The sequence below is a fragment of the Siphateles boraxobius genome, unplaced genomic scaffold, assembly GCF_051911475.1.
Source record: "Siphateles boraxobius isolate OS27281-9 unplaced genomic scaffold, OSU_SipBor_1 61, whole genome shotgun sequence".
Lineage (NCBI taxonomy): Eukaryota > Metazoa > Chordata > Actinopteri > Cypriniformes > Leuciscidae > Siphateles > Siphateles boraxobius.
The window spans coordinates 13833358-13858231 of NW_027509188.1; the positions used below are offsets into that span (position 1 = coordinate 13833358).

The 24874-nt window shown below is 36.5% G+C and overlaps 1 protein-coding gene across 2 annotated transcripts in view; it reads left to right on the top strand.

Moving 5' to 3' along the window:
• Nucleotides 1-9791: 9791 nt before the first annotated feature.
• kdm5a (lysine demethylase 5A) overlaps nt 9792-24874 on the top strand; it is a 44324-nt gene continuing 29241 nt past the window's right edge. For both annotated transcript variants that reach the window (XR_013196302.1, XM_077209303.1), the window contains exons 1-5: nt 9792-10394; nt 21681-21758; nt 21832-21954; nt 23600-23770; nt 23873-24013. Coding sequence is in view for 1 of the 2 variants with exons in the window: in XM_077209303.1 (XP_077065418.1) it covers nt 10245-10394; nt 21681-21758; nt 21832-21954; nt 23600-23770; nt 23873-24013 (663 nt within the window). In the remaining variant the exon portion in view is untranslated. The remainder of the gene's footprint in view (nt 10395-21680; nt 21759-21831; nt 21955-23599; nt 23771-23872; nt 24014-24874) is intronic.

The window sequence follows — 24874 nt, forward strand, 5'->3', positions numbered from 1 at the left end:
AAAGGGAACACAGCAGAAGTTTAGGATTATACTGCTGTGGTATCGTGGTAAAGATGAATTTTAACCACTGATTCTTCACATGCTCGTCCTTGGGCAGTGAAAAGAAACTGGCTTTACCTTCACATTGTAGAGCACAGTGTCTTCTGGACATGATATCCTGTATCATAGACTGTAAAAAAAGATGGACGACGCCCCTTCGCTCTCTTCCATTGGCGAGAAGTGAAGCCGCCATTGTTCCGATATGGCGCTGACATCTTGGGACTTGAATCTGCGCACTTGCGATTTCGGGACCAGACATGCGCAGTAGTGAGCAGGAAGTAGAGCCGCGAAATCAACGTCGCGCTCTGGTCCCGCCCTCACTCCCGCTGAATCAAGCGTAAGCACGCACCTCTGCTGCATAACAAACCATTATGTTGGTGTGAAACAATTAATTATAGAAATTTAGATATTAAATTTAATGCTCCAATCTCCTCAGTCCTCCAAAGATCCCGAAGAAAAGTCCGTTGGTGCTTCAGTGACTACTTCGCTCAGAAGACCTGTCAATCACAGCTGTCAATCATGTACGTCACAGCGCCGTTTTTATAGCATCAAATAACTTACTAAAAACAAACCTATTTTAAAAACAAACACTTGAAATTACATCAGCGTGATGAAAACTACAGTAAATGACAGAAACTATCTTTGGAAAAAAGATATGTGAAGTGTAATTTAATTGTATATTTGGTCTCGCGTCCCTTTGAATAACATGGGGAGGCGGGGTTTATGAGCTATACTAGGACCGGCCACTGGGCGGCGATCGAGACGCTTTGGCTTCACTTTTCAGGGCTTGTGCGGCACACTTGTCCTGTATCCACAGGGATCAGCTGCAGTGTTTGAGGTTCAAGTTTCCCTGGTGTCTGCGTGTGAAATACGTGGGCGGGCAATATGTTAATGTTTCGTCTTGACGTCACGACGAAACGGCTTATGACTCGTTTGAAAAACGATTCATTTCATTGACTCAGAGTCGACTCTTACTTTTGAAAGACAATAACTTTATATACGGTAAACTTTCAGATTTAAAACTTGGCAGGATGTTGTCATTCACCTAGAGCAGGGGTAGGCAAGTTCGGTCCTAGAGAGCCGCTGTCCAGCAGAATTTATTTCCAACCCTAATCAAACACACCTGAACAAGCTAATCAATGTCTTCAGGATTACTACAGCTATAGGCAGGTGAGGTTTTTCTCAGTGTTGGTGCCAAACTCTGCAGGACAGCGGCTCTCTAGGACCGAACTTGCCTACCCCTGACTTAGAGCTATGTTAAACACTACATGAAAGGTCATTTTCAAAAATCCATAATAGGGGCCCTTTAATGAAGTTATCAAAATCATGTCTGACCCACTCCATGTCTCCCAAAATATTGCACATCCTATCTTACTCATGCTGTTCACTTTTCATAATCAACATAGATGGAAAAAAATATTATAATATTTTAACAAATATGAAACTAAATGCGCTTATTTAATGGCTACAACATATAGTAGGCCTGCAGACTCTCTATTGTACAAATTGCTGCACTTTCATTTAATTCTGAATTTTGCACACTTAAGTTGAAAGGCATTTTTTATGCATAGTAAAACATATCTGCATTAAGTTCACGGATAATTGTGTGTGCATTTATTAATAATTATGATACTAAAATCATAATAAAGTAGGCTATACTATGTACAAAAAAATCTGATGAGTCCAGAATAACAACGCAACGTGTTTAATTAGCCTACACATTAAGCATTTTCCTCCCATAGAAAACCATTATAAGAACGCTTGGCTTAATGCAGATTGGAATGTCCCAGCAGTTATTATGTTGAAATAACTAGATATTATGTCGAAATAACGACTTAATATCTCGAAATTACGGAGCCCCCCTAGTCCCACTTTGTCAAAACAAAAATTATAACTATCTTGTGGCCTCAAGATAGTAACTCGTGGCCTCAAGATATACTAACTCGTGGCCTCAAGATATACTAACTCGTGGCCTCAAGATAGTAACTCGTGGCCTCAAGATGTACTAACTCGTGGCCTCAAGATAGTAACTCGTGGCCTCAAGATAGTAACTCGTGGCCTCAAGATGTACTAACTCGTGGCCTCAAGATAGTAACTCGTGGCCTCAAGATATACTAACTCATGGCCTCAAGATATACTAACTCGTGGCCTCAAGATATACTAACTCATGGCCTCAAGATATACTAACTCGTGGCCTCAAGATAGTAACTCGTGGCCTCAAAATATACTAACTCGTGGCCTCAAGATAGTAACTCGTGGCCTCAAAATGTACTAACTCGTGGCCTCAAGATAGTAACTCGTGGCCTCAAGATATACTAACTCGTGGCCTCAAGATATACTAACTCGTGGCCTCAAGATAGTAACTCGTGGCCTCAAGATGTACTAACTCGTGGCCTCAAGATAGTAACTCGTGGCCTCAAGATATACTAACTCGTGGCCTCAAGATATACTAACTCGTGGCCTCAAGATATACTAACTCGTGGCCTCAAGATATACTAACTCGTGGCCTCAAGATATACTAACTCGTGGCCTCAAGATATACTAACTCGTGGCCTCAAGATAGTAACTCGTGGGCTCAAGATATACTAACTCGTGGCCTCAAGATAGTAACTCGTGGCCTCAAGATATACTAACTCGTGGCCTCAAGATAGTAACTCGTGGCCTCAAGATATACTAACTCGTGGCCTCAAGATATACTAACTCGTGGCCTCAAGATAGTAACTCGTGGCCTCAAGATATACTAACTCGTGGCCTCAAGATAGTAACTCGTGGCCTCAAGATATACTAACTCGTGGCCTCAAGATATACTAACTCGTGGCCTCAAGATAGTAACTCGTGGCCTCAAGATATACTAACTCGTGGCCTCAAGATAGTAACTCGTGGCCTCAAGATAGTAACTCGTGGCCTCAAGATAGTAACTCGTGGCCTCAAGATATACTAACTCGTGGCCTCAAGATATACTAACTCGCGGCCTCAAGATATACTAACTCGCGGCCTCAAGATATACTAACTCGCGGCCTCAAGATATACTAACTCGTGGCCTCAAGATATACTAACTCGTGGCCTCAAGATAGTAACTCGTGGCCTCAAGATAGTAACTCGTGGCCTCAAGATAGTAACTCGTGGCCTCAAGATAGTAACTCGTGGCCTCAAGATATACTAACTCGTGGCCTCAAGATAGTAACTCGTGACCTCAAGATATACTAACTCGTGGCCTCAAGATAGTAACTCGTGGCCTCAAGATTGTAACTCGTGGCCTCAAGATAGTAACTCGTGGCCTCAAGATAGTAACTCGTGGCCTCAAGATAGTAACTCGTGGCCTCAAGATTGTAACTCGTGGCCTCAAGATAGTAACTCGTGGCCTCAAGATATACTAACTCGTGGCCTCAAGATAGTAACTCGTGGCCTCAAGATAGTAACTCTAGCCTCAAGATAGTAACTCGTGGCCTCAAGATTGTAACTCGTGGCCTCAAGATAGTAACTCGTGGCCTCAAGATAGTAACTCTAGCCTCAAGATAGTAACTCGTGGCCTCAAGATAGTAACTCGTGGCCTCAAGATTGTAACTCGTGGCCTCAAGATAGTAACTCGTGGCCTCAAGATAGTAACTCGTGGCCTCAAGATTGTAACTCGTGGCCTCAAGATAGTAACTCTAGCCTCAAGATAGTAACTCTAGCCTCAAGATAGTAACTCGTGGCCTCAAGATAGTAACTCGTGGCCTCAAGATTGTAACTCGTGGCCTCAAGATAGTAACTCTAGCCTCAAGATAGTAACTCTAGCCTCAAGATAGTAACTCGTGGCCTCAAGATAGTAACTCGTGGCCTCAAGATTGTAACTCGTGGCCTCAAGATAGTAACTCGTGGCCTCAAGATAGTAACTCGTGGCCTCAAGATTGTAACTCGTGGCCTCAAGATAGTAACTCGTGGCCTCAAGATAGTAACTCGTGGCCTCAAGATAGTAACTCGTGGCCTCAAGATAGTAACTCGTGGCCTCAAGATAGTAACTCGTGGCCTCAAGATAGTAACTCGTGGCCTCAAGATAGTAACTCGTGGCCTCAAGATATACTAACTCGTGGCCTCAAGATAGTAACTCGTGGCCTCAAGATATACTAACTCGTGGCCTCAAGATAGTAACTCGTGACCTCAAGATATACTAACTCGTGGCCTCAAGATATACTAACTCGTGGCCTCAAGATTGTAACTCGTGGCCTCAAGATAGTAACTCGTGGCCTCAAGATAGTAACTCGTGGCCTCAAGATAGTAACTCGTGGCCTCAAGATTGTAACTCGTGGCCTCAAGATAGTAACTCGTGGCCTCAAGATATACTAACTCGTGGCCTCAAGAAAGTAACTCGTGGCCTCAAGATATACTAACTCGTGGCCTCAAGATATACTAACTCGTGGCCTCAAGATATACTAACTCGTGGCCTCAAGATATACTAACTCGTGGCCTCAAGATATACTAACTCGTGGCCTCAAGATATACTAACTCGTGGCCTCAAGATATACTAACTCGTGGCCTCAAGATATACTAACTCGTGGCCTCAAGAAAAAAAAAACTTTTTTACTCGGACAAGTGGATGACAGATTTATTCATGAAATATCCATGCAACGGTCATGTTGTGTAAAGTCAAGAAATGGTTAACAATATTGAACATAGGTCAGTTTGTGTTTGTCTTATGTTCCAAAGACCACAGATGGAGAAACGGGTCATGTGACGCAGTCGACCAATGTTAACCTCGAAAATATGCAAATAAAAACAAATACAGAGTATAATTAGAAAGCTTGGGTTCAGGATAAACTCTTATTATACATGGAACCAGGATTACATTACCTAGGTTAATAATGACGTGGGTTTGTGTGAGAAAAGAGCATTAATATGTTATTATTTACACATTAAAGCTTTACTTCTACAGTCACAGCAGTTTTTTTTAGAAAAGTTATATGGCTTTGGGAAACCCCCTAATCTACTCCAGTAAAAAAAATTCTGGAGGATGACCCACCCACATTGTTTTTACTTCTGACGCCCATGCACTGCAGTCTCATGTGAAAATGCGAACCGAACTGAAAGGCCTGTTTACCGTTGCCTCTCTAATTAATTATTTTTAGTAACAAACTGAGCAGAACACAAATGTTTTTCTTGGTCATCATTACAGATGCAATCAAAAAGTGGAATAGCAAGGCCACTGATCACGAGATCTACAAAGCCGTGGGAGACCACCTTAAACGCCCCTGGACGATCTGGCGGTGGAGGATATGTTAGGGTGACCACCATCAAACAAACCACATGTGGGACAATTATAAGTTTGTGTGGGACAATGTGGGACATGTTACCAACACTAAAACATAACCTGAAACTGTTATATATTTATCTAACTTAATAAAAACATTTGTATTCTGCATTTCAGCTGATAAAAATGCTTTGTTCTTTAGTCCCTTCCAGAAAACACCATTACATCACAATATAACATAACATGTCTTTATTTTACATCAGGCAGGCAGCCAATGATCAGCAGGCATCATGCAGATAACTACAATTTCTGACCAAGTCCAACTAAAATCCAACTAAATAAATAATGAACAAATAGAATATTGTCACGGCTTCCAGTCCCGCTGTCTCTAATAGTAACCGGCAACGAACGCCCTCGCCTGAATACTAATATCTCCAGTACTACAAATCCCATTATGCATCACTCGCACTGATTGCCTGTCACCTGTGTCTAATGATTACCTGTCTGTTACCTATATCAACCATGCCCACGGCTCACTCTGTGCGAAGTATTGTTTCACAGTTGTGTTGCATGTCCGAGCCCTTCCCTGAAAGCTTACCTGACTCTACCCCTTGCAATCCTAGATCTTCGTGTCTGTCAGCAGCCTGCCTATTGACCCTCTGCCTGTCCCTGGACTTCGTTGGTTTGCTGCCCGCCTCTCGATCCCCTGCCTGGCTTACTTCACGTTTCTGCACGCCCCACTACACTGGTTAAAGCTGTCCTGTCTTCTGTTGAGCGACTTTAATAAACGTTGTTGCAAATGGATCTGACTCCGACTTCTGATTCACAACAAATATAAACCAACATGAATTTAATATATTAAATATGAATATATTATACCAAAAACGTTCATATTTTTTTTTAGGAAGGATGTGAATTAAAACAACCACAGCAGCAACAAGTTGATAAATTGTGTTAAATTTAAATTTACCGAATTATCTGTTTGTTTTCTGACAGAAACACATGAACGAATTACCGCTCCACATTTTGATTGACAGCATCACAGACCTCTAGTGACTGTGTTTACTCCAGTGCTTTCAACCATAAGATAGGATTTTAAAAACGGCTGTTGTATTTGTACTTCTGACGAAGCGCTGTTAAATACAGGTGAAAAAACTACGCCGCAAAAAGAATAAATAAACTTGCTTTCTTAAAAAGGCAAAAGAACGCATGCACGTTTTCTTAATATGATAATTAAAAACCAGCAGACCGATGAAATGCGGGACATTTTCTCAATATGTGACGTGCGGGAGGAGCGGTGACGCAGAGCGGGACGGGCGCTCACACTAGGATATCTGGCTAAACAATAATGAGTTTTACCTGTGTTTGTCAATAAATGTTTTCTTGTTATTTTTTGTCAGTTGTTAATTTTGACAGTATTATTATTAATAATAATATATATAATATAATGAATATATTACATTATAATGAATTTATGCTTGAAATTAGGCTAAAGTCAAGCCTGAAAAAGACATCACTTTTCAACCCAATTTCGATTTAAGATGGGCATCTATAATAGGTCTTTTTAACCTGAAAATGACGTCTTTTCCCCTATCACTTTTCAAACAAATTTAGACCTAAAATTTATAGATGTCTTTTCAACGACCTAAAAAAGATGGCTTTTCACCTTTTACTTTTCAGCCAAAATTTAACGTTGTTTAGACGTCTGGCAAAGTCGTCTTTTCAACGAGTTTTTGCTGGGTGGGTTCAAAGCATACTTTGTATTTAGTATATTATTGTGCACTGCTGATGTAAAAATATAATTTTAATAAGTGTATTTAAAGTGTATAACTTTTACAAATGTACTTGCTTATATTTAGAGTATTGTAGGGGAGAGCCGGGACGATTGAAACGCGGGACGGATGAAACATACGTCAAATTTCGTCAGCGATGCCGACCAGACCCGCGAAAACATTTCTTCTTTACGTCATGCCGTTTTAAAGTTAGAGCCGGAAAACTGTTTTTGAGTGCAGTTAGTGAATTCTTTCGTGCAATACTTTTTTTTGACTGACAAGTTGTATTTATGTTTTCATGTGCCATTGTAATGATAATACGGCAGGTGTATTAGACCTGCAACACACACTTAAGTGTGTAATATCCCAGTGGGATATTGATGTTTAAAAGACATCAAATTGATGTCAAAATCAACGTCAAGGAACAGGTCAAATATGCAAATCAAATTGTCGTCAAAACCAATCCATGACATTGATTTGATGTAAACTGAATGTCAAACATATTGACCTGCATATACATAAACCAATTTCAGTGTGGGTATTACCTTTCTCTTTTCATCTAATTACCACTGGAAGACATTTTCTTTTCAAACTGACCTTAAAATTATGTACTATAATATCTTGATCAAGTCTTGACCAACTTTTAACGTCAAATTGATATCATGGTGGGATCAGAGTTTTTTAGTTTAAGGGCAAAACAGGATTAACTGGCAGGAGGCGCTGTCGGGAGGGTTGAAACAAGTGTTTACAGCGCCTCCTGCCAGTTAAACCTGGTCACCGATGGTGCAGAGTAGGAGTGCGCCAAAATATCGATAAGGCGATATCTCACGATATTTACTCCCGTGATCGATTCTCGATGCGCTCTTGCCAAGTATCGATCTTAAAAGCCGTTATAAAACGCTCTATTCATTATCCCTTGATGAGACCCATCTCCAGAAGTAGATACGCGTAGAGTACGCCCGTTGCGAGTTTGGCTGTTGTGGGCATAATGGTGTGTTCACACCGAACGCGAATAGAGCGTCAAATACGCATCTATCACGTCTAGCTAGACGCTTGAACATTCGCTCGAGTTCAAATTTTTCAACTTGCGTGGAAGACGTTCGCGGCAAACGTGTCGCCCAATTCGCGTCATTCACGACGCCCAACGCGAATGATCCGTCTATTCGCGTCTTTGCATTGACTTTGTATGTAATCTACTCGCGCAAATAATTAATTATCGGTGTGAACACACCAAAAGAAGACGTACACACACACGTACGTCAAGCGAGGAAAGTAGAAGTGAGAGCAAGAAGTTAAAGGACGCTCCAGCAACATTTAAATACAAAGTGTGGGCTCACTTTGGATTTTATAGCAGTGCGGACGGGGCAAAGCTAGAAAAGGCCTATACGTAATATGCAAGAACTGCTTTGCAAAAGTCCGCTACACGGGAGACACGACCAACATGCACGGCCACCTCACGTACACGGCATCACCCGGAGCTCTGTGAGAAAGCCGTGGTTGGTGCTGGCTTGAAGCCGATGCGTATAGTGTTGTTTACACTGAATCTGTCCTCAGCCTTACAGCTATTTTGCACCCAAATGGTGTCACCGTTTGTCGAAGACGGTATTACTACTGATTGCAGCAATGTTCCACTAAATAGTGTCTGTGACTGTTTTGTTGCAACTGATAAGACACATGTTGCTTTTGTTATTGTGTTTCATCCAAGAAAATAAATGGAGATTCATTTTCATAATTAAAAAATAAATATTTGTATTTCTTAAAACATGATATATTGTGAGTTATTACTGATAATATATCGTTTATCGCCATATCGTGATATTATCGGTATCGTGAACAATGTATTGCTTATCGTATCGTAAAGTACCCAGCGATTCCCAGCCCTAGTGCAGAGGATTACATCTGTGACCATTGTGACATGAATTAAACCTGTTATTTATATATTTGTTTATATTATATATTATAACAAATATATAAACAATATATATATATATATGCTAGTTTAAATATTATATTATATATTTGTTATTTAGCCTATAGGCTTCATAAATGTTTATTTAGCCTATACTGCTCATAGATTCATATACTGTTCCATGTTATCTCTTTAATAATCATCAATTGTTCAATCTTCAATAAATTTCATTTATCGTCCGGTTGACCTAATTTTCGTCATAATAACAGGCTATTCAACTAGCAAACATTCAATATGACTCAAGGAAGAAATGTAAGAAAACTAATTGTGAACGGATTTGTCTGTCTTCTTCAAAATAGCCTATTAGTAAGACTACGCAACATGCGCATAGGCTAATCGCCTATTGTTTATTGGGCGACAGAACAAAAATGTTAATATGAACCTTTAAATAAAGAATATGTTTTTAACAATATGTACATAAGTTACTTATCAGGTGTTGTTCATAATAACAAGTATTAGATCAATAGTTACTGTTTAAACAAAAAATGTTTCATCCGTCCCAGCTGTGTTTCAATCGCCCCGCTCATGGAGCGATTGAAACAAAGCACAACTACCGTTCAAAGTAGAATAACACATGATACTAAGAGAACACATGTGAGTTGTTGATCACAAAAAAAAATTCTATCTGTAACCTTATTTTAGAAACCGTTTATCTGAAAAGTGTTTCAACTGCCCCGGCTCTCCCCTATACTTTATTTTGACCCGGGTCGCGCTAACCAAAGATATCATATAGAGACCCTAACCCTAACCCTCAGAGTGAAGCGGAAGTAGAGCCGTCGTGGCGAGGTGAAAGGTAACACTTCCGGAAACACTCGAGCAGCGGCTAGGCTAGCGGAAGAAGCTGACCGTGTTTGCGTGTCCGTGGGTCTATTATTGCAGGAGTAAACCCGTTCGGTCGCTCGCAGGGCTCACGGGTATGATCGCTGAAGGCTGAAGGAGAACGGGTGTGAACCGGGCAGGTATGCGCGCGGAGACGCGGTGAAGGGACCCGGAAGCGGCGGAGGCTTTTGTTCGACCCGAGGACAATAAACACTTCAGCTCCAGCATCGAGCTAACGAGTCCCGGGGCTCGTGTTCGTGTGTTCCCGCAGCATATGGACGAAAGCCTTCAGAGATGAGGAGCTGACGGGTACAAACGACTGAAGATCGTCTCGTCGATGTAAACACGGCCCGATGATGCGCGTGGCGTAGCGGTCTGTGTGTGTGTGTGTGTGTGTGTGTGTGTGTGTGTCAGTCAGATGATGTCTCAGCTCGGTGAGTTCGTGGCTCCTCCGGAGTGTCCGGTGTTCGAGCCCAGCTGGCAGGACTTTAGCGACCCTTTCGGGTTCATCCACAAGATCCGAGACATCGCAGAGAACACGGGCATCTGCAAGATCAGACCCCCGACGGTAACCATAATCACACAATACTCAATACTGTAAACATGAACACTATAATAATAACAGATCAGATGATCAATACTTTAAACATGAACACTATAATAACAGATCAGATGATCAATACTGTAAACATGAACACTATAATAACAGATCAGATTATCAATACTGTAAACATAAACACTATAATAACAGATCAGATGATCAATACTGTAAACATAAACACTATAATAATAACAGATCAGATGATCAATACTTTAAACATAAACACTATAATAACAGATCAGATGATCAATACTGTAAACATAAACACTATAATAATAACAGATCAGATGATCAATACTGTAAACATGAACACTATAATAATAACAGATCAGATGATCAATACTTTAAACATAAACACTATAATAACAGATCAGATGATCAATACTGTAAACATGAACACTATAATAATAACAGATCAGATGATCAATACTTTAAACATAAACACTATAATAACAGATCAGATGATCAATACTTTAAACATAAACACTATAATAACAGATCAGATTATCAATACTGTAAACATAAACACTATAATAACAGATCAGATGATCAATACTGTAAACATAAACACTATAATAATAACAGATCAGATGATCAATACTTTAAACATAAACACTATAATAACAGATCAGATGATCAATACTGTAAACATAAACACTATAATAATAACAGATCAGATGATCAATACTGTAAACATGAACACTATAATAATAACAGATCAGATGATCAATACTTTAAACATAAACACTATAATAACAGATCAGATGATCAATACTGTAAACATGAACACTATAATAATAACAGATCAGATGATCAATACTTTAAACATAAACACTATAATAACAGATCAGAGGATCAATACTGTAAACATGAACACTATAATAATAACAGATCAGATGATCAATACTTTAAACATAAACACTATAATAACAGATCAGATGATCAATACTGTAAACATAAACACTATAATAACAGATCAGATGATCAATACTGTAAACATAAACACTATAATAACAGATCAGATGATCAATACTGTAAACATAAACACTATAATAACAGATCAGATGATCAATACTGTAAACATAAACACTATAATAACAGATCAGATGATCAATACTGTAAACATAAACACTATAATAACAGATCAGATGATCAATACTGTAAACATAAACACTATAATAACAGATCAGATGATCAATACTGTAAACATAAACACTATAATAATAACAGATCAGATGATCAATACTTTAAACATAAACACTATAATAACAGATCAGATGATCAATACTGTAAACATAAACACTATAATAACAGATCAGATGATCAATACTGTAAACATAAACACTATAATAACAGATCAGATGATCAATACTGTAAACATAAACACTATAATAACAGATCAGATGATCAATACTGTAAACATGAACACTATAATAATAACAGATCAGATGATCAATACTGTAAACATAAACACTATAATAATAACAGATCAGATGATCAATACTGTAAACATAAACACTATAATAACAGATCAGATGATCAATACTGTAAACATAAACACTATAATAACAGATCAGATGATCAATACTGTAAACATGAACACTATAATAATAACAGATCAGATGATCAATACTTTAAACATAAACACTATAATAACAGATCAGATGATCAATACTGTAAACATAAACACTATAATAATAACAGATCAGATGATCAATACTTTAAACATAAACACTATAATAACAGATCAGATGATCAATACTGTAAACATAAACACTATAATAACAGATCAGATGATCAATACTGTAAACATAAACACTATAATAACAGATCAGATGATCAATACTTTAAACATAAACACTATAATAACAGATCAGATGATCAATACTGTAAACATAAACACTATAATAACAGATCAGATGATCAATACTGTAAACATAAACACTATAATAATAACAGATCAGATGATCAATACTGTAAACATAAACACTATAATAACAGATCAGATGATCAATACTGTAAACATAAACACTATAATAACAGATCAGATGATCAATACTTTAAACATAAACACTATAATAACAGATCAGATGATCAATACTGTAAACATAAACACTATAATAACAGATCAGATGATCAATACTGTAAACATAAACACTATAATAATAACAGATCAGATGATCAATACTGTAAACATAAACACTATAATAATAACAGATCAGATGATCAATACTGTAAACATGAACACTATAATAACAGATCAGATGATCAATACTGTAAACATGAACACTATAATAATAACAGATCAGATTATCAATACTGTAAACATGAACACTATAATAATAACAGATCAGATTATCAATACTGTAAACATGAACACTATAATAATAACAGATCAGATGATCAATACTGTAAACATGAACACTATAATAATAACAGATCAGATGATCAATACTTTAAACATAAACACTATAATAACAGATCAGATGATCAATACTGTAAACATAAACACTATAATAATAACAGATCAGATGATCAATACTGTAAACATAAACACTATAATAATAACAGATCAGATGATCAATACTGTAAACATAAACACTATAATAATAACAGATCAGATGATCAATACTGTAAACATAAACACTATAATAACAGATCAGATGATCAATACTGTAAACATAAACACTATAATAATAACAGATCAGATGATCAATACTGTAAACATAAACACTATAATAACAGATCAGATGATCAATACTGTAAACATAAACACTATAATAACAGATCAGATGATCAATACTGTAAACATAAACACTATAATAACAGATCAGATGATCAATACTGTAAACATAAACACTATAATAATAACAGATCAGATGATCAATACTGTAAACATAAACACTATAATAATAACAGATCAGATGATCAATACTGTAAACATAAACACTATAATAATAACAGATCAGATGATCAATACTGTAAACATAAACACTATAATAACAGATCAGATGATCAATACTGTAAACATAAACACTATAATAATAACAGATCAGATGATCAATACTGTAAACATAAACACTATAATAATAACAGATCAGATGATCAATACTGTAAACATAAACACTATAATAATAACAGATCAGATGATCAATACTGTAAACATAAACACTATAATAATAACAGATCAGATGATCAATACTGTAAACATAAACACTATAATAATAACAGATCAGATGATCAATACTGTAAACATAAACACTATAATAATAACAGATCAGATGATCAATACTGTAAACATAAACACTATAATAACAGATCAGATGATCAATACTGTAAACATAAACACTATAATAACAGATCAGATGATCAATACTGTAAACATGAACACTATAATAATAACAGATCAGATGATCAATACTGTAAACATGAACACTATAATAACAGATCAGATGATCAATACTTTAAACATAAACACTATAATAACAGATCAGATGATCAATACTGTAAACATAAACACTATAATAACAGATCAGATGATCAATACTGTAAACATAAACACTATAATAATAACAGATCAGATGATCAATACTGTAAACATAAACACTATAATAATAACAGATCAGATGATCAATACTGTAAACATAAACACTATAATAACAGATCAGATGATCAATACTGTAAACATAAACACTATAATAATAACAGATCAGATGATCAATACTGTAAACATAAACACTATAATAACAGATCAGATGATCAATACTGTAAACATAAACACTATAATAACAGATCAGATGATCAATACTGTAAACATAAACACTATAATAACAGATCAGATGATCAATACTGTAAACATAAACACTATAATAATAACAGATCAGATGATCAATACTGTAAACATAAACACTATAATAATAACAGATCAGATGATCAATACTGTAAACATGAACACTATAATAATAACAGATCAGATGATCAATACTTTAAACATAAACACTATAATAACAGATCAGATGATCAATACTGTAAACATGAACACTATAATAATAACAGATCAGATTATCAATACTGTAAACATGAACACTATAATAATAACAGATCAGATGATCAATACTTTAAACATAAACACTATAATAACAGATCAGATGATCAATACTGTAAACATGAACACTATAATAATAACAGATCAGATTATCAATACTGTAAACATAAACACTATAATAATAACAGATCAGATGATCAATACTGTAAACATGAACACTATAATAATAACAGATCAGATGATCAATACTGTAAACATGAACACTATAATAATAACAGATCAGATTATCAATACTGTAAACATAAACACTATAATAATAACAGATCAGATGATCAATACTGTAAACATAAACACTATAATAATAACAGATCAGATTATCAATACTGTAAACATAAACACTATAATAATAACAGATCAGATGATCAATACTTTAAACATAAACACTATAATAACAGATCAGATGATCAATACTGTAAACATGAACACTATAATAACAGATCAGATGATCAATACTGTAAACATAAACACTATAATAACAGATCAGATGATCAATACTGTAAACATGAACACTATAATAATAACAGATCAGATGATCAATACTGTAAACATGAACACTATAATAATAACAGATCAGATTATCAATACTGTAAACATAAACACTATAATAATAACAGATCAGATGATCAATACTGTAAACATAAACACTATAATAATAACAGATCAGATGATCAATACTTTAAACATAAACACTATAATAACAGATCAGATGATCAATACTGTAAACATGAACACTATAATAACAGATCAGATGATCAATACTGTAAACATAAACACTATAATAACAGATCAGATTATCAATACTGTAAACATGAACACTATAATAACAGATCAGATTATCAATACTTTAAACATAAACACTATAATAACAGATCAGATGATCAATACTGTAAACATGAACACTATAATAATAACAGATCAGATGATCAATACTGTAAACATAAACACTATAATAATAACAGATCAGATGATCAATACTGTAAACATAAACACTATAATAATAACAGATCAGATGATCAATACTGTAAACATGAACACTATAATAATAACAGATCAGATGATCAATACTGTAAACATAAACACTATAATAATAACAGATCAGATGATCAATACTGTAAACATAAACACTATAATAATAACAGATCAGATGATCAATACTGTAAACATGAACACTATAATAATAACAGATCAGATGATCAATACTGTAAACATGAACACTATAATAATAACAGATCAGATGATCAATACTGTAAACATAAACACTATAATAATAACAGATCAGATGATCAATACTGTAAACATGAACACTATAATAATAACAGATCAGATGATCAATACTGTAAACATAAACACTATAATAACAGATCAGATGATCAATACTGTAAACATAAACACTATAATAATAACAGATCAGATTATCAATACTGTAAACATGAACACTATAATAATAACAGATCAGATTATCAATACTGTAAACATAAACACTATAATAATAACAGATCAGATGATCAATACTGTAAACATAAACACTATAATAATAACAGATCAGATGATCAATACTGTAAACATGAACACTATAATAATAACAGATCAGATTATCAATACTGTAAACATGAACACTATAATAATAACAGATCAGATGATCAATACTGTAAACATAAACACTATAATAATAACAGATCAGATTATCAATACTGTAAACATGAACACTATAATAATAACAGATCAGATTATCAATACTGTAAACATAAACACTATAATAATAACAGATCAGATGATCAATACTGTAAACATAAACACTATAATAATAACAGATCAGATGATCAATACTGTAAACATAAACACTATAATAACAGATCAGATGATCAATACTGTAAACATGAACACTATAATAATAACAGATCAGATGATCAATACTTTAAACATAAACACTATAATAACAGATCAGATGATCAATACTGTAAACATGAACACTATAATAACAGATCAGATGATCAATACTGTAAACATAAACACTATAATAATAACAGATCAGATGATCAATACTTTAAACATAAACACTATAATAATAACAGATCAGATACTCAATACTGTAAACATAAACACTATAATAATAACAGATCAGATTATCAATACTTTAAACATAAACACTATAATAACAGATCAGATGATCAATACTGTAAACATAAACACTATAATAACAGATCAGATGATCAATACTGTAAACATGAACACTATAATAATAACAGATCAGATGATCAATACTGTAAACATGAACACTATAATAATAACAGATCAGATGATCAATACTGTAAACATAAACACTATAATAATAACAGATCAGATTATCAATACTGTAAACATGAACACTATAATAATAACAGATCAGATTATCAATACTGTAAACATAAACACTATAATAATAACAGATCAGATGATCAATACTGTAAACATAAACACTATAATAATAACAGATCAGATGATCAATACTGTAAACATAAACACTATAATAATAACAGATCAGATGATCAATACTGTAAACATAAACACTATAATAATAACAGATCAGATGATCAATACTGTAAACATAAACACTATAATAATAACAGATCAGATGATCAATACTGTAAACATGAACACTATAATAATAACAGATCAGATTATCAATACTGTAAACATAAACACTATAATAACAGATCAGATGATCAATACTGTAAACATGAACACTATAATAATAACAGATCAGATGATCAATACTGTAAACATGAACACTATAATAATAACAGATCAGATGATCAATACTGTAAACATGAACACTATAATAATAACAGATCAGATGATCAATACTGTAAACATGAACACTATAATAATAACAGATCAGATGATCAATACTGTAAACATAAACACTATAATAATAACAGATCAGATGATCAATACTGTAAACATAAACACTATAATAATAACAGATCAGATGATCAATACTGTAAACATGAACACTATAATAATAACAGATCAGATGATCAATACTGTAAACATGAACACTATAATAATAACAGATCAGATGATCAATACTGTAAACATAAACACTATAATAATAACAGATCAGATGATCAATACTGTAAACATGAACACTATAATAATAACAGATCAGATGATCAATACTGTAAACATAAACACTATAATAATAACAGATCAGATGATCAATACTGTAAACATGAACACTATAATAATAACAGATCAGATGATCAATACTGTAAACATAAACACTATAATAATAACAGATCAGATGATCAATACTGTAAACATGAACACCATAATAATAACAGATCAGATGATCAATACTGTAAACATGAACACTATAATAATAACAGATCAGATGATCAATACTGTAAACATAAACACTATAATAATAACAGATCAGATGATCAATACTGTAAACATGAACACTATAATAATAACAGATCAGATGATCAATACTGTAAACATGAACACTATAATAATAACAGATCAGATGATCAATACTGTAAACATGAACACTATAATAATAACAGATCAGATGATCAATACTGTAAACATGAACACTATAATAATAACAGATCAGATGATCAATACTGTAAACATGAACACTATAATAATAACAGATCAGATGATCAATACTGTAAACATAAACACTATAATAATAACAGATCAGATTATCAATACTGTAAACATAAACACTATAATAATAACAGATCAGATACTCAATACTGTAAACATGAACACTATAATAATAACAGATCAGATTATCAATACTGTAAACATAAACACTATAATAATAACAGATCAGATTATCAATACTGTAAACATGAACACTATAATAATAACAGATCAGATGATCAATACTGTAAACATAAACACTATAATAATAACAGATCAGATTATCAATACTGTAAACATAAACACTATAATAATAACAGATCAGATGATCAATACTGTAAACATAAACACTATAATAATAACAGATCAGATTATCAATACTGTAAACATGAACACTATAATAATAACAGATCAGATGATCAATACTGTAAACATGAACACTATAATAATAACAGATCAGATGATCAATACTGTAAACATGAACACTATAATAATAACAGATCAGATTATCAATACTGTAAACATGAACACTATAATAATAACAGATCAGATGATCAATACTGTAAACATAAACACTATAATAATAACAGATCAGATTATCAATACTGTAAACATGAACACTATAATAATAACAGATCAGATGATCAATACTGTAAACATAAACACTATAATAATAACAGATCAGATGATCAATACTGTAAACATGAACACTATAATAACAGATCAGATTATCAATACTGTAAACATAAACACTATAATAATAACAGATCAGATGATCAATACTGTAAACATAAACACTATAATAATAACAGATCAGATGATCAATACTGTAAACATAAACACTATAATAATAACAGATGAGATTATCAATACTGTAAACATGAACACTATAATAATAACAGATCAGATGATCAATACTGTAAACATGAACACTATAATAATAACAGATCAGATTATCAATACTGTAAACATGAACACTATAATAATAACAGATCAGATGATCAATACTGTAAACATGAACACTATAATAATAACAGATCAGATGATCAATACTGTAAACATGAACACTATAATAATAACAGATCAGATGATCAATACTGTAAACATGAACACTATAATAATAACAGATCAGATTATCAATACTGTAAACATAAACACTATAATAATAACAGATCAGATGATCAATACTGTAAACATAAACACTATAATAATAACAGATCAGATGATCAATACTGTAAACATAAACACTATAATAATAACAGATCAGATTATCAATACTGTAAACATAAACACTATAATAATAACAGATCAGATGATCAATACTGTAAACATAAACACTATAATAATAACAGATCAGATGATCAATACTGTAAACATAAACACTATAATAATAACAGATCAGATTATCAATACTGTAAACATAAACACTATAATAATAACAGATCAGATGATCAATACTGTAAACATAAACACTATAATAATAACAGATCAGATTATCAATACTGTAAACATGAACACTATAATAATAACAGATCAGATGATCAATACTGTAAACATAAACACTATAATAATAACAGATCAGATTATCAATACTGTAAACATAAACACTATAATAATAACAGATCAGATTATCAATACTGTAAACATGAACACTATAATAATAACAGATCAGATGATCAATACTGTAAACATGAACACTATAATAATAACAGATCAGATTATCAATACTGTAAACATGAACACTATAATAATAACAGATCAGATGATCAATACTGTAAACATAAACACTATAATAATAACAGATCAGATGATCAATACTGTAAACATAAACACTTTAATAATAACAGATCAGATTATCAATACTGTAAACATGAACACTATAATAATAACAGATCAGATGATCAATACTGTAAACATAAACACTATAATAATAACAGATCAGATTATCAATACTGTAAACATGAACACTATAATAATAACAGATCAGATGATCAATACTGTAAACATAAACACTATAATAATAACAGATCAGATGATCAATACTAGGGATGCTAACCGATGACCGTTTGACCGATGGTTGACCGTATCAACGTTAACCAATCAAAGTTGTCGGTAGTCGGTTTAAAAAAAGAAAAAAAAAGTGATCTGTAAATTAGGCTATTATAGACAGTGGACTAAACGCTACTACAGTTAGCCATCTCATTCCAAGATATTTTTGTGTGAAGTGAACAAATCCGTCACACTCAATTTTTCAAAACTCGCCTGTTTGTACTCAATAAACCAATAAAAACAGAGAGCCCTGCGCGGGACTGTTTTCTTCATCCCGCCCGCGCCCGCCGAATTTCTGACCATTACCGCCCGCTCCCGCAACGTATATGTGTTACACTCCCGGCCGCTCCCGCAATATGTATGTCCACTCCCGCCCGCACCCGCAAAACTTTGAGAATTTATTCCCGCACAATAATAGAGATGCATTGATTTTGTGTCTTCTCCCGTCCCGCAGGAAAAAACAAATATTTGTATTGCTATTATTAAAGAGATTCATGGGGTTGTTTGTTTCGTTTCCCTGGCCTGCATGTATACTGACGCACTGATCAGGAAGATGAATAGTAGGCTAGTCCAAATGTCAGCCTTGCTTAGGTTTTGTGCTGTAAATACCTGTTTGAGGTTCTTTTCCAATTCATTTATTGACATCTCCATCATGTCGACTCGCTAGGCTACCTCCCGATCCCGCAGTTGTTTTTTTTAGCCGCCCATTCCCGCCCGCAGCAAAGTTCAAACCGCCCGCTCCTGCGAGATTTGCGTTGGGTCCCGCGGGACCCGGCGGGACTCAATCCCAATGCAGCCCTCTAGTGTGTGGGACCATTTCACCAAAAAGAATGACACGGATGTAAGTTGTGTGATACAGTGCTTAAATACAGTAGTAGCACATCATCTATGATGTGTCACCTGCACATCGCGACACCCACATTAGATTTGGAAATACATTACATCTACTTTTCAGTGGTAACAGATAAGGTGATGATGATCATCATCTTTCTTTATTATTGTTAGCACTACCTCAAACTAAAGCGGCGTCTCTTCAGAGCTGTCATTTTCTTAAATGAGCCGCGGCAACACTAATCAGACCACAACAATAACTCCTCAGACACACAATCATACTGTAAATAGCCTATAAACATTATCAGGATACATTACGAAAACTAACCATGGTTTCGTTATAGCAGTGGTTCTCAAAAACTCTTGAGTGAATGATTCAATGACAAACACGTTTCCACAACATCACTACCGTAGACATCAGGGTTGATATTGGAATTGGAAACTTTTATCCCAGTACTTCTGAGATGATCGAGATCCCGTGGATGTTTAAATCGAGGTCTCGACCTTTTAATGATTAATCGAGCCGCTCTGCTGTGTGTGATGCTGATTCTGATTCTGGTTGTCGTGGTGACCGTGTGTGATATGCTGGTTCTGGTTACCATGCTGACCGTGTATGTGTGTTGTGTGTGTTTCAGGGCTGGCAGCCTCCCTTCGCCTGTGACGTGCGCAGCTTCCGCTTCACTCCACGCATCCAGCGCCTCAATGAGCTGGAGGTCAGTATCAGCATCTCCCCGCGAGTGTGTGTGTGTTTGTGTTTGTGTTCCTCACCTCCTGTCCTGCCTTCAGGCCCTCACCAGAGTCAAGCTCAACTTCCTGGACCAGATCTCCAAGTTCTGGGAGCTTCAGGGCTGCAAGCTGCGCTTTCCTCATGTGGAGAGAAGAGTGCTGGACCTGTACCTGCTGAGCAAGGTGTGTGTGTGTGTGTGAGTGCTGGACCTGTACCTGCTGAACAAGGGGTGTGTGTGTGTGAGAGAAAGAGTGCTGGACCTGGACCTGTACCTGCTGAGCAAGGTGTGTGTGTGTGTGAGTGCTGGACCTGTACCTGCTGAGCAAGGTGTGTGTGTGAGAGAGTGCTGGACCTGGACCTGTACTTGCTGAGCAAGGTGTGTGTGAGAGTGAGAGAGTGCTGGACCTGTACCTTCTGAGCAAGGTGTGTGAGTGTTAGAGAGAGAGAGTGCTGGACCTGTACCTGCTGAGCAAGGTGTGTGAGTGTTAGAGAGAGAGAGTGCTGGACCTGTACCTTCTGAGCAAGGTGTGTGTGAGAGTGAGAGAGTGCTGGACCTGTACCTTCTGAGCAAGGTGTGTGTGAGAGTGAGAGAGTGCTGGACCTGTACCTGCTGAGCAAGGTGTGTGAGTGTTAGAGAGAGAGAGTGCTGGACCTGTACCTTCTGAGCAAGGTGTGTGAGTGTTAGAGAGAGAGAGTGCTGGACCTGTACCTGCTGAGCAAGGTGTGTGTGAGAGTGAGAGAATGCTGGACCTGTACCTTCTGAGCAAGGTGTGTGAGTGTTAGAGAGAGAGAGTGCTGGACCTGTACCTGCTGAGCAAGGTGTGTGTGAGAGTGAGAGAGTGCTGGACCTGTACCTTCTGAGCAAGGTGTGTGTGAGAGTGAGAGAGTGCTGGACCTGTACCTTCTGAGCAAGGTGTGTGAGTGTTAGAGAGAGAGAGTGCTGGACCTGTACCTTCTGAGCAAGGTGTGTGAGTGTTAGAGAGAGAGAGTGCTGGACCTGTACCTGCTGAGCAAGGTGTGTGTGAGAGTGAGAGAGTTCTGGACCTGTACCTTCTGAGCAAGGTGTGTGAGTGTTAGAGAGAGAGAGTGCTGGACCTGTACCTGCTGAGCAAGGTGTGTGAGTGTTAGAGAGAGAGAGTGCTGGACCTGTACCTTCTGAGCAAGGTGTGTGTGAGAGTGAGAGAGTGCTGGACCTGTACCTTCTGAGCAAGGTGTGTGAGTGTTAGAGAGAGAGAGTGCTGGACCTGTACCTGCTGAGCAAGGTGTGTGTGAGAGTGAGAGAGTGCTGTACCTGTACCTTCTGAGCAAGTTGTGTGTGAGAGTGAGAGAGTGCTGGACCTGTACCTTCTGAGCAAGGTGTGTGAGTGTTAGAGAGAGAGAGTGCTGGACCTGTACCTTCTGAGCAAGGTGTGTGAGTGTTAGAGAGAGAGAGTGCTGGACCTGTACCTGCTGAGCAAGGTGTGTGAGTGCTAGAGAGAGAGAGTGCTGGACCTGTATCTTCTGAGCAAGGTGTGTGAGTGTTAGAGAGAGAGAGTGCTGGACCTGTACCTGCTGAGCAAGGTGTGTGTGTGTGAGAGAGTGAGAGAGTGCTGGACCTGGACCTGTACCTGCTGAGCAAGGTGTGTGTGTGTGTGAGAGTGAGAGAGTGCTGGACCTGTACCTTCTGAGCAAGGTAAACAAACTCTGTAGTGGGAGTGTTATGCTGAAGCCTCAAGCCGCTAGATCTTGTGTTTATATACACTGCTGTGTGTTTGTAGCTTTTGTCTGCAGAAGGAGGTTTCGAGGTGGTCTGTGTGTGTGTTTGATCTTGACTCTGTGTGTCTCCAGCTGGTGTGTGCAGAGGGAGGGTTCGAGCTGGTATGTAAGGAGAAGCGCTGGTCCAGGATCAGCAGTCGGATGGGTTTTCCGGCTGGGAAAGGTGTGGGATCGTTGCTGCGCTCTCACTTCGAGCGGATCCTGTATCCTTACGAGGTCTTCCAGTCCGGAGCGTCTCTGACGGTGAGTGCAACTCCTCCATGAGACGAGTGTGTGCCTCGCTCCGCTGCTGATTGTGTGTTTGTGTGTGTGTGTGTGTGTGTGTGTGTGTGTGTGTGTGTGTAGGGCGTCGTCCACAGGCTTTACCCAGAAGCCTCTGACGCTGAGGATGAAGGGATAGGAGGAACAGAGGAAGAGGCAGTAGAGGAGGATGAAGAGAAGGAGAGACGGCCGGAGCGACGTTCCCCTCGACGGCTGAAGGACGAGGTGTGTGTGATGCTGTTGGAGTATCTGATCTGATCTGTTATTATATATGTGTGTGTGATGCTTCTCCCTTTGTCTGAGTATTTGATCTGATATGGTATTATTTTGATTATTGTGTCCTGCCACTCCAAACTTCCCCAGTCACTGAGTGTGCTTAAGTCCTGCCCCTTCATGCTTCCCCAGTCACTTAGTGTGCTTGAGTCCTGCCCCTTCAAGCTTCTCCAGTCACTAAGTGTGCTTAAGTCCCGCCATTCCAAACTTCCCCAGTCACTGAGTGTGCTTAAGTCTTGCCCCCCCAAGCTTCTCCAGTCACTAAGAGTGTTTAAGTCCTGCCCCTTCAAGCTTCCCCAGTCCCTAAGAGTGTTTAAGTCCTGCCCCTTCAAGCTTCCCCAGTCACTGAGTCTGCTTAAGTCCTGGCCCCCAAGCTTCTCCAGTCACTAAGTGTTTAAGTCCTGCCCCTTCAAGCTTCTCAGGTCACTAAGAGTGTTTAAGTCCTGCCTCTTCAAGCTTCTCCAGTCACTAAGAGTGTTTAAGTCCTGCCCCTTCAAGCCTCTCCAGTCACTAAGAGTGTTTAAGTCCTGCCCCTTCAAGCTTCCCCAGTCACTGAGTGTGCTTAAGTCCTGCCCCCCCAGCTTCTCCAGTCACTAAGAGTGTTTAAGTCTTGCCCTTTCAAGCTTCTCCACTCACTAAGAGTGTTTAAGTCCTGCCCCTTCAAGCTTCCCCAGTCACTGAGTGTGCTTAAGTCCTGCCCCCCAAGCTTCTCCAGTTACTAAGTGTTTAAGTCCTGCCCCTTCAAGCTTCTCAGGTCACTAAGAGTGTTTAAGTCCTGCCCCTTCAAGCTTCCCCAGTCACTGAGTGTGCTTA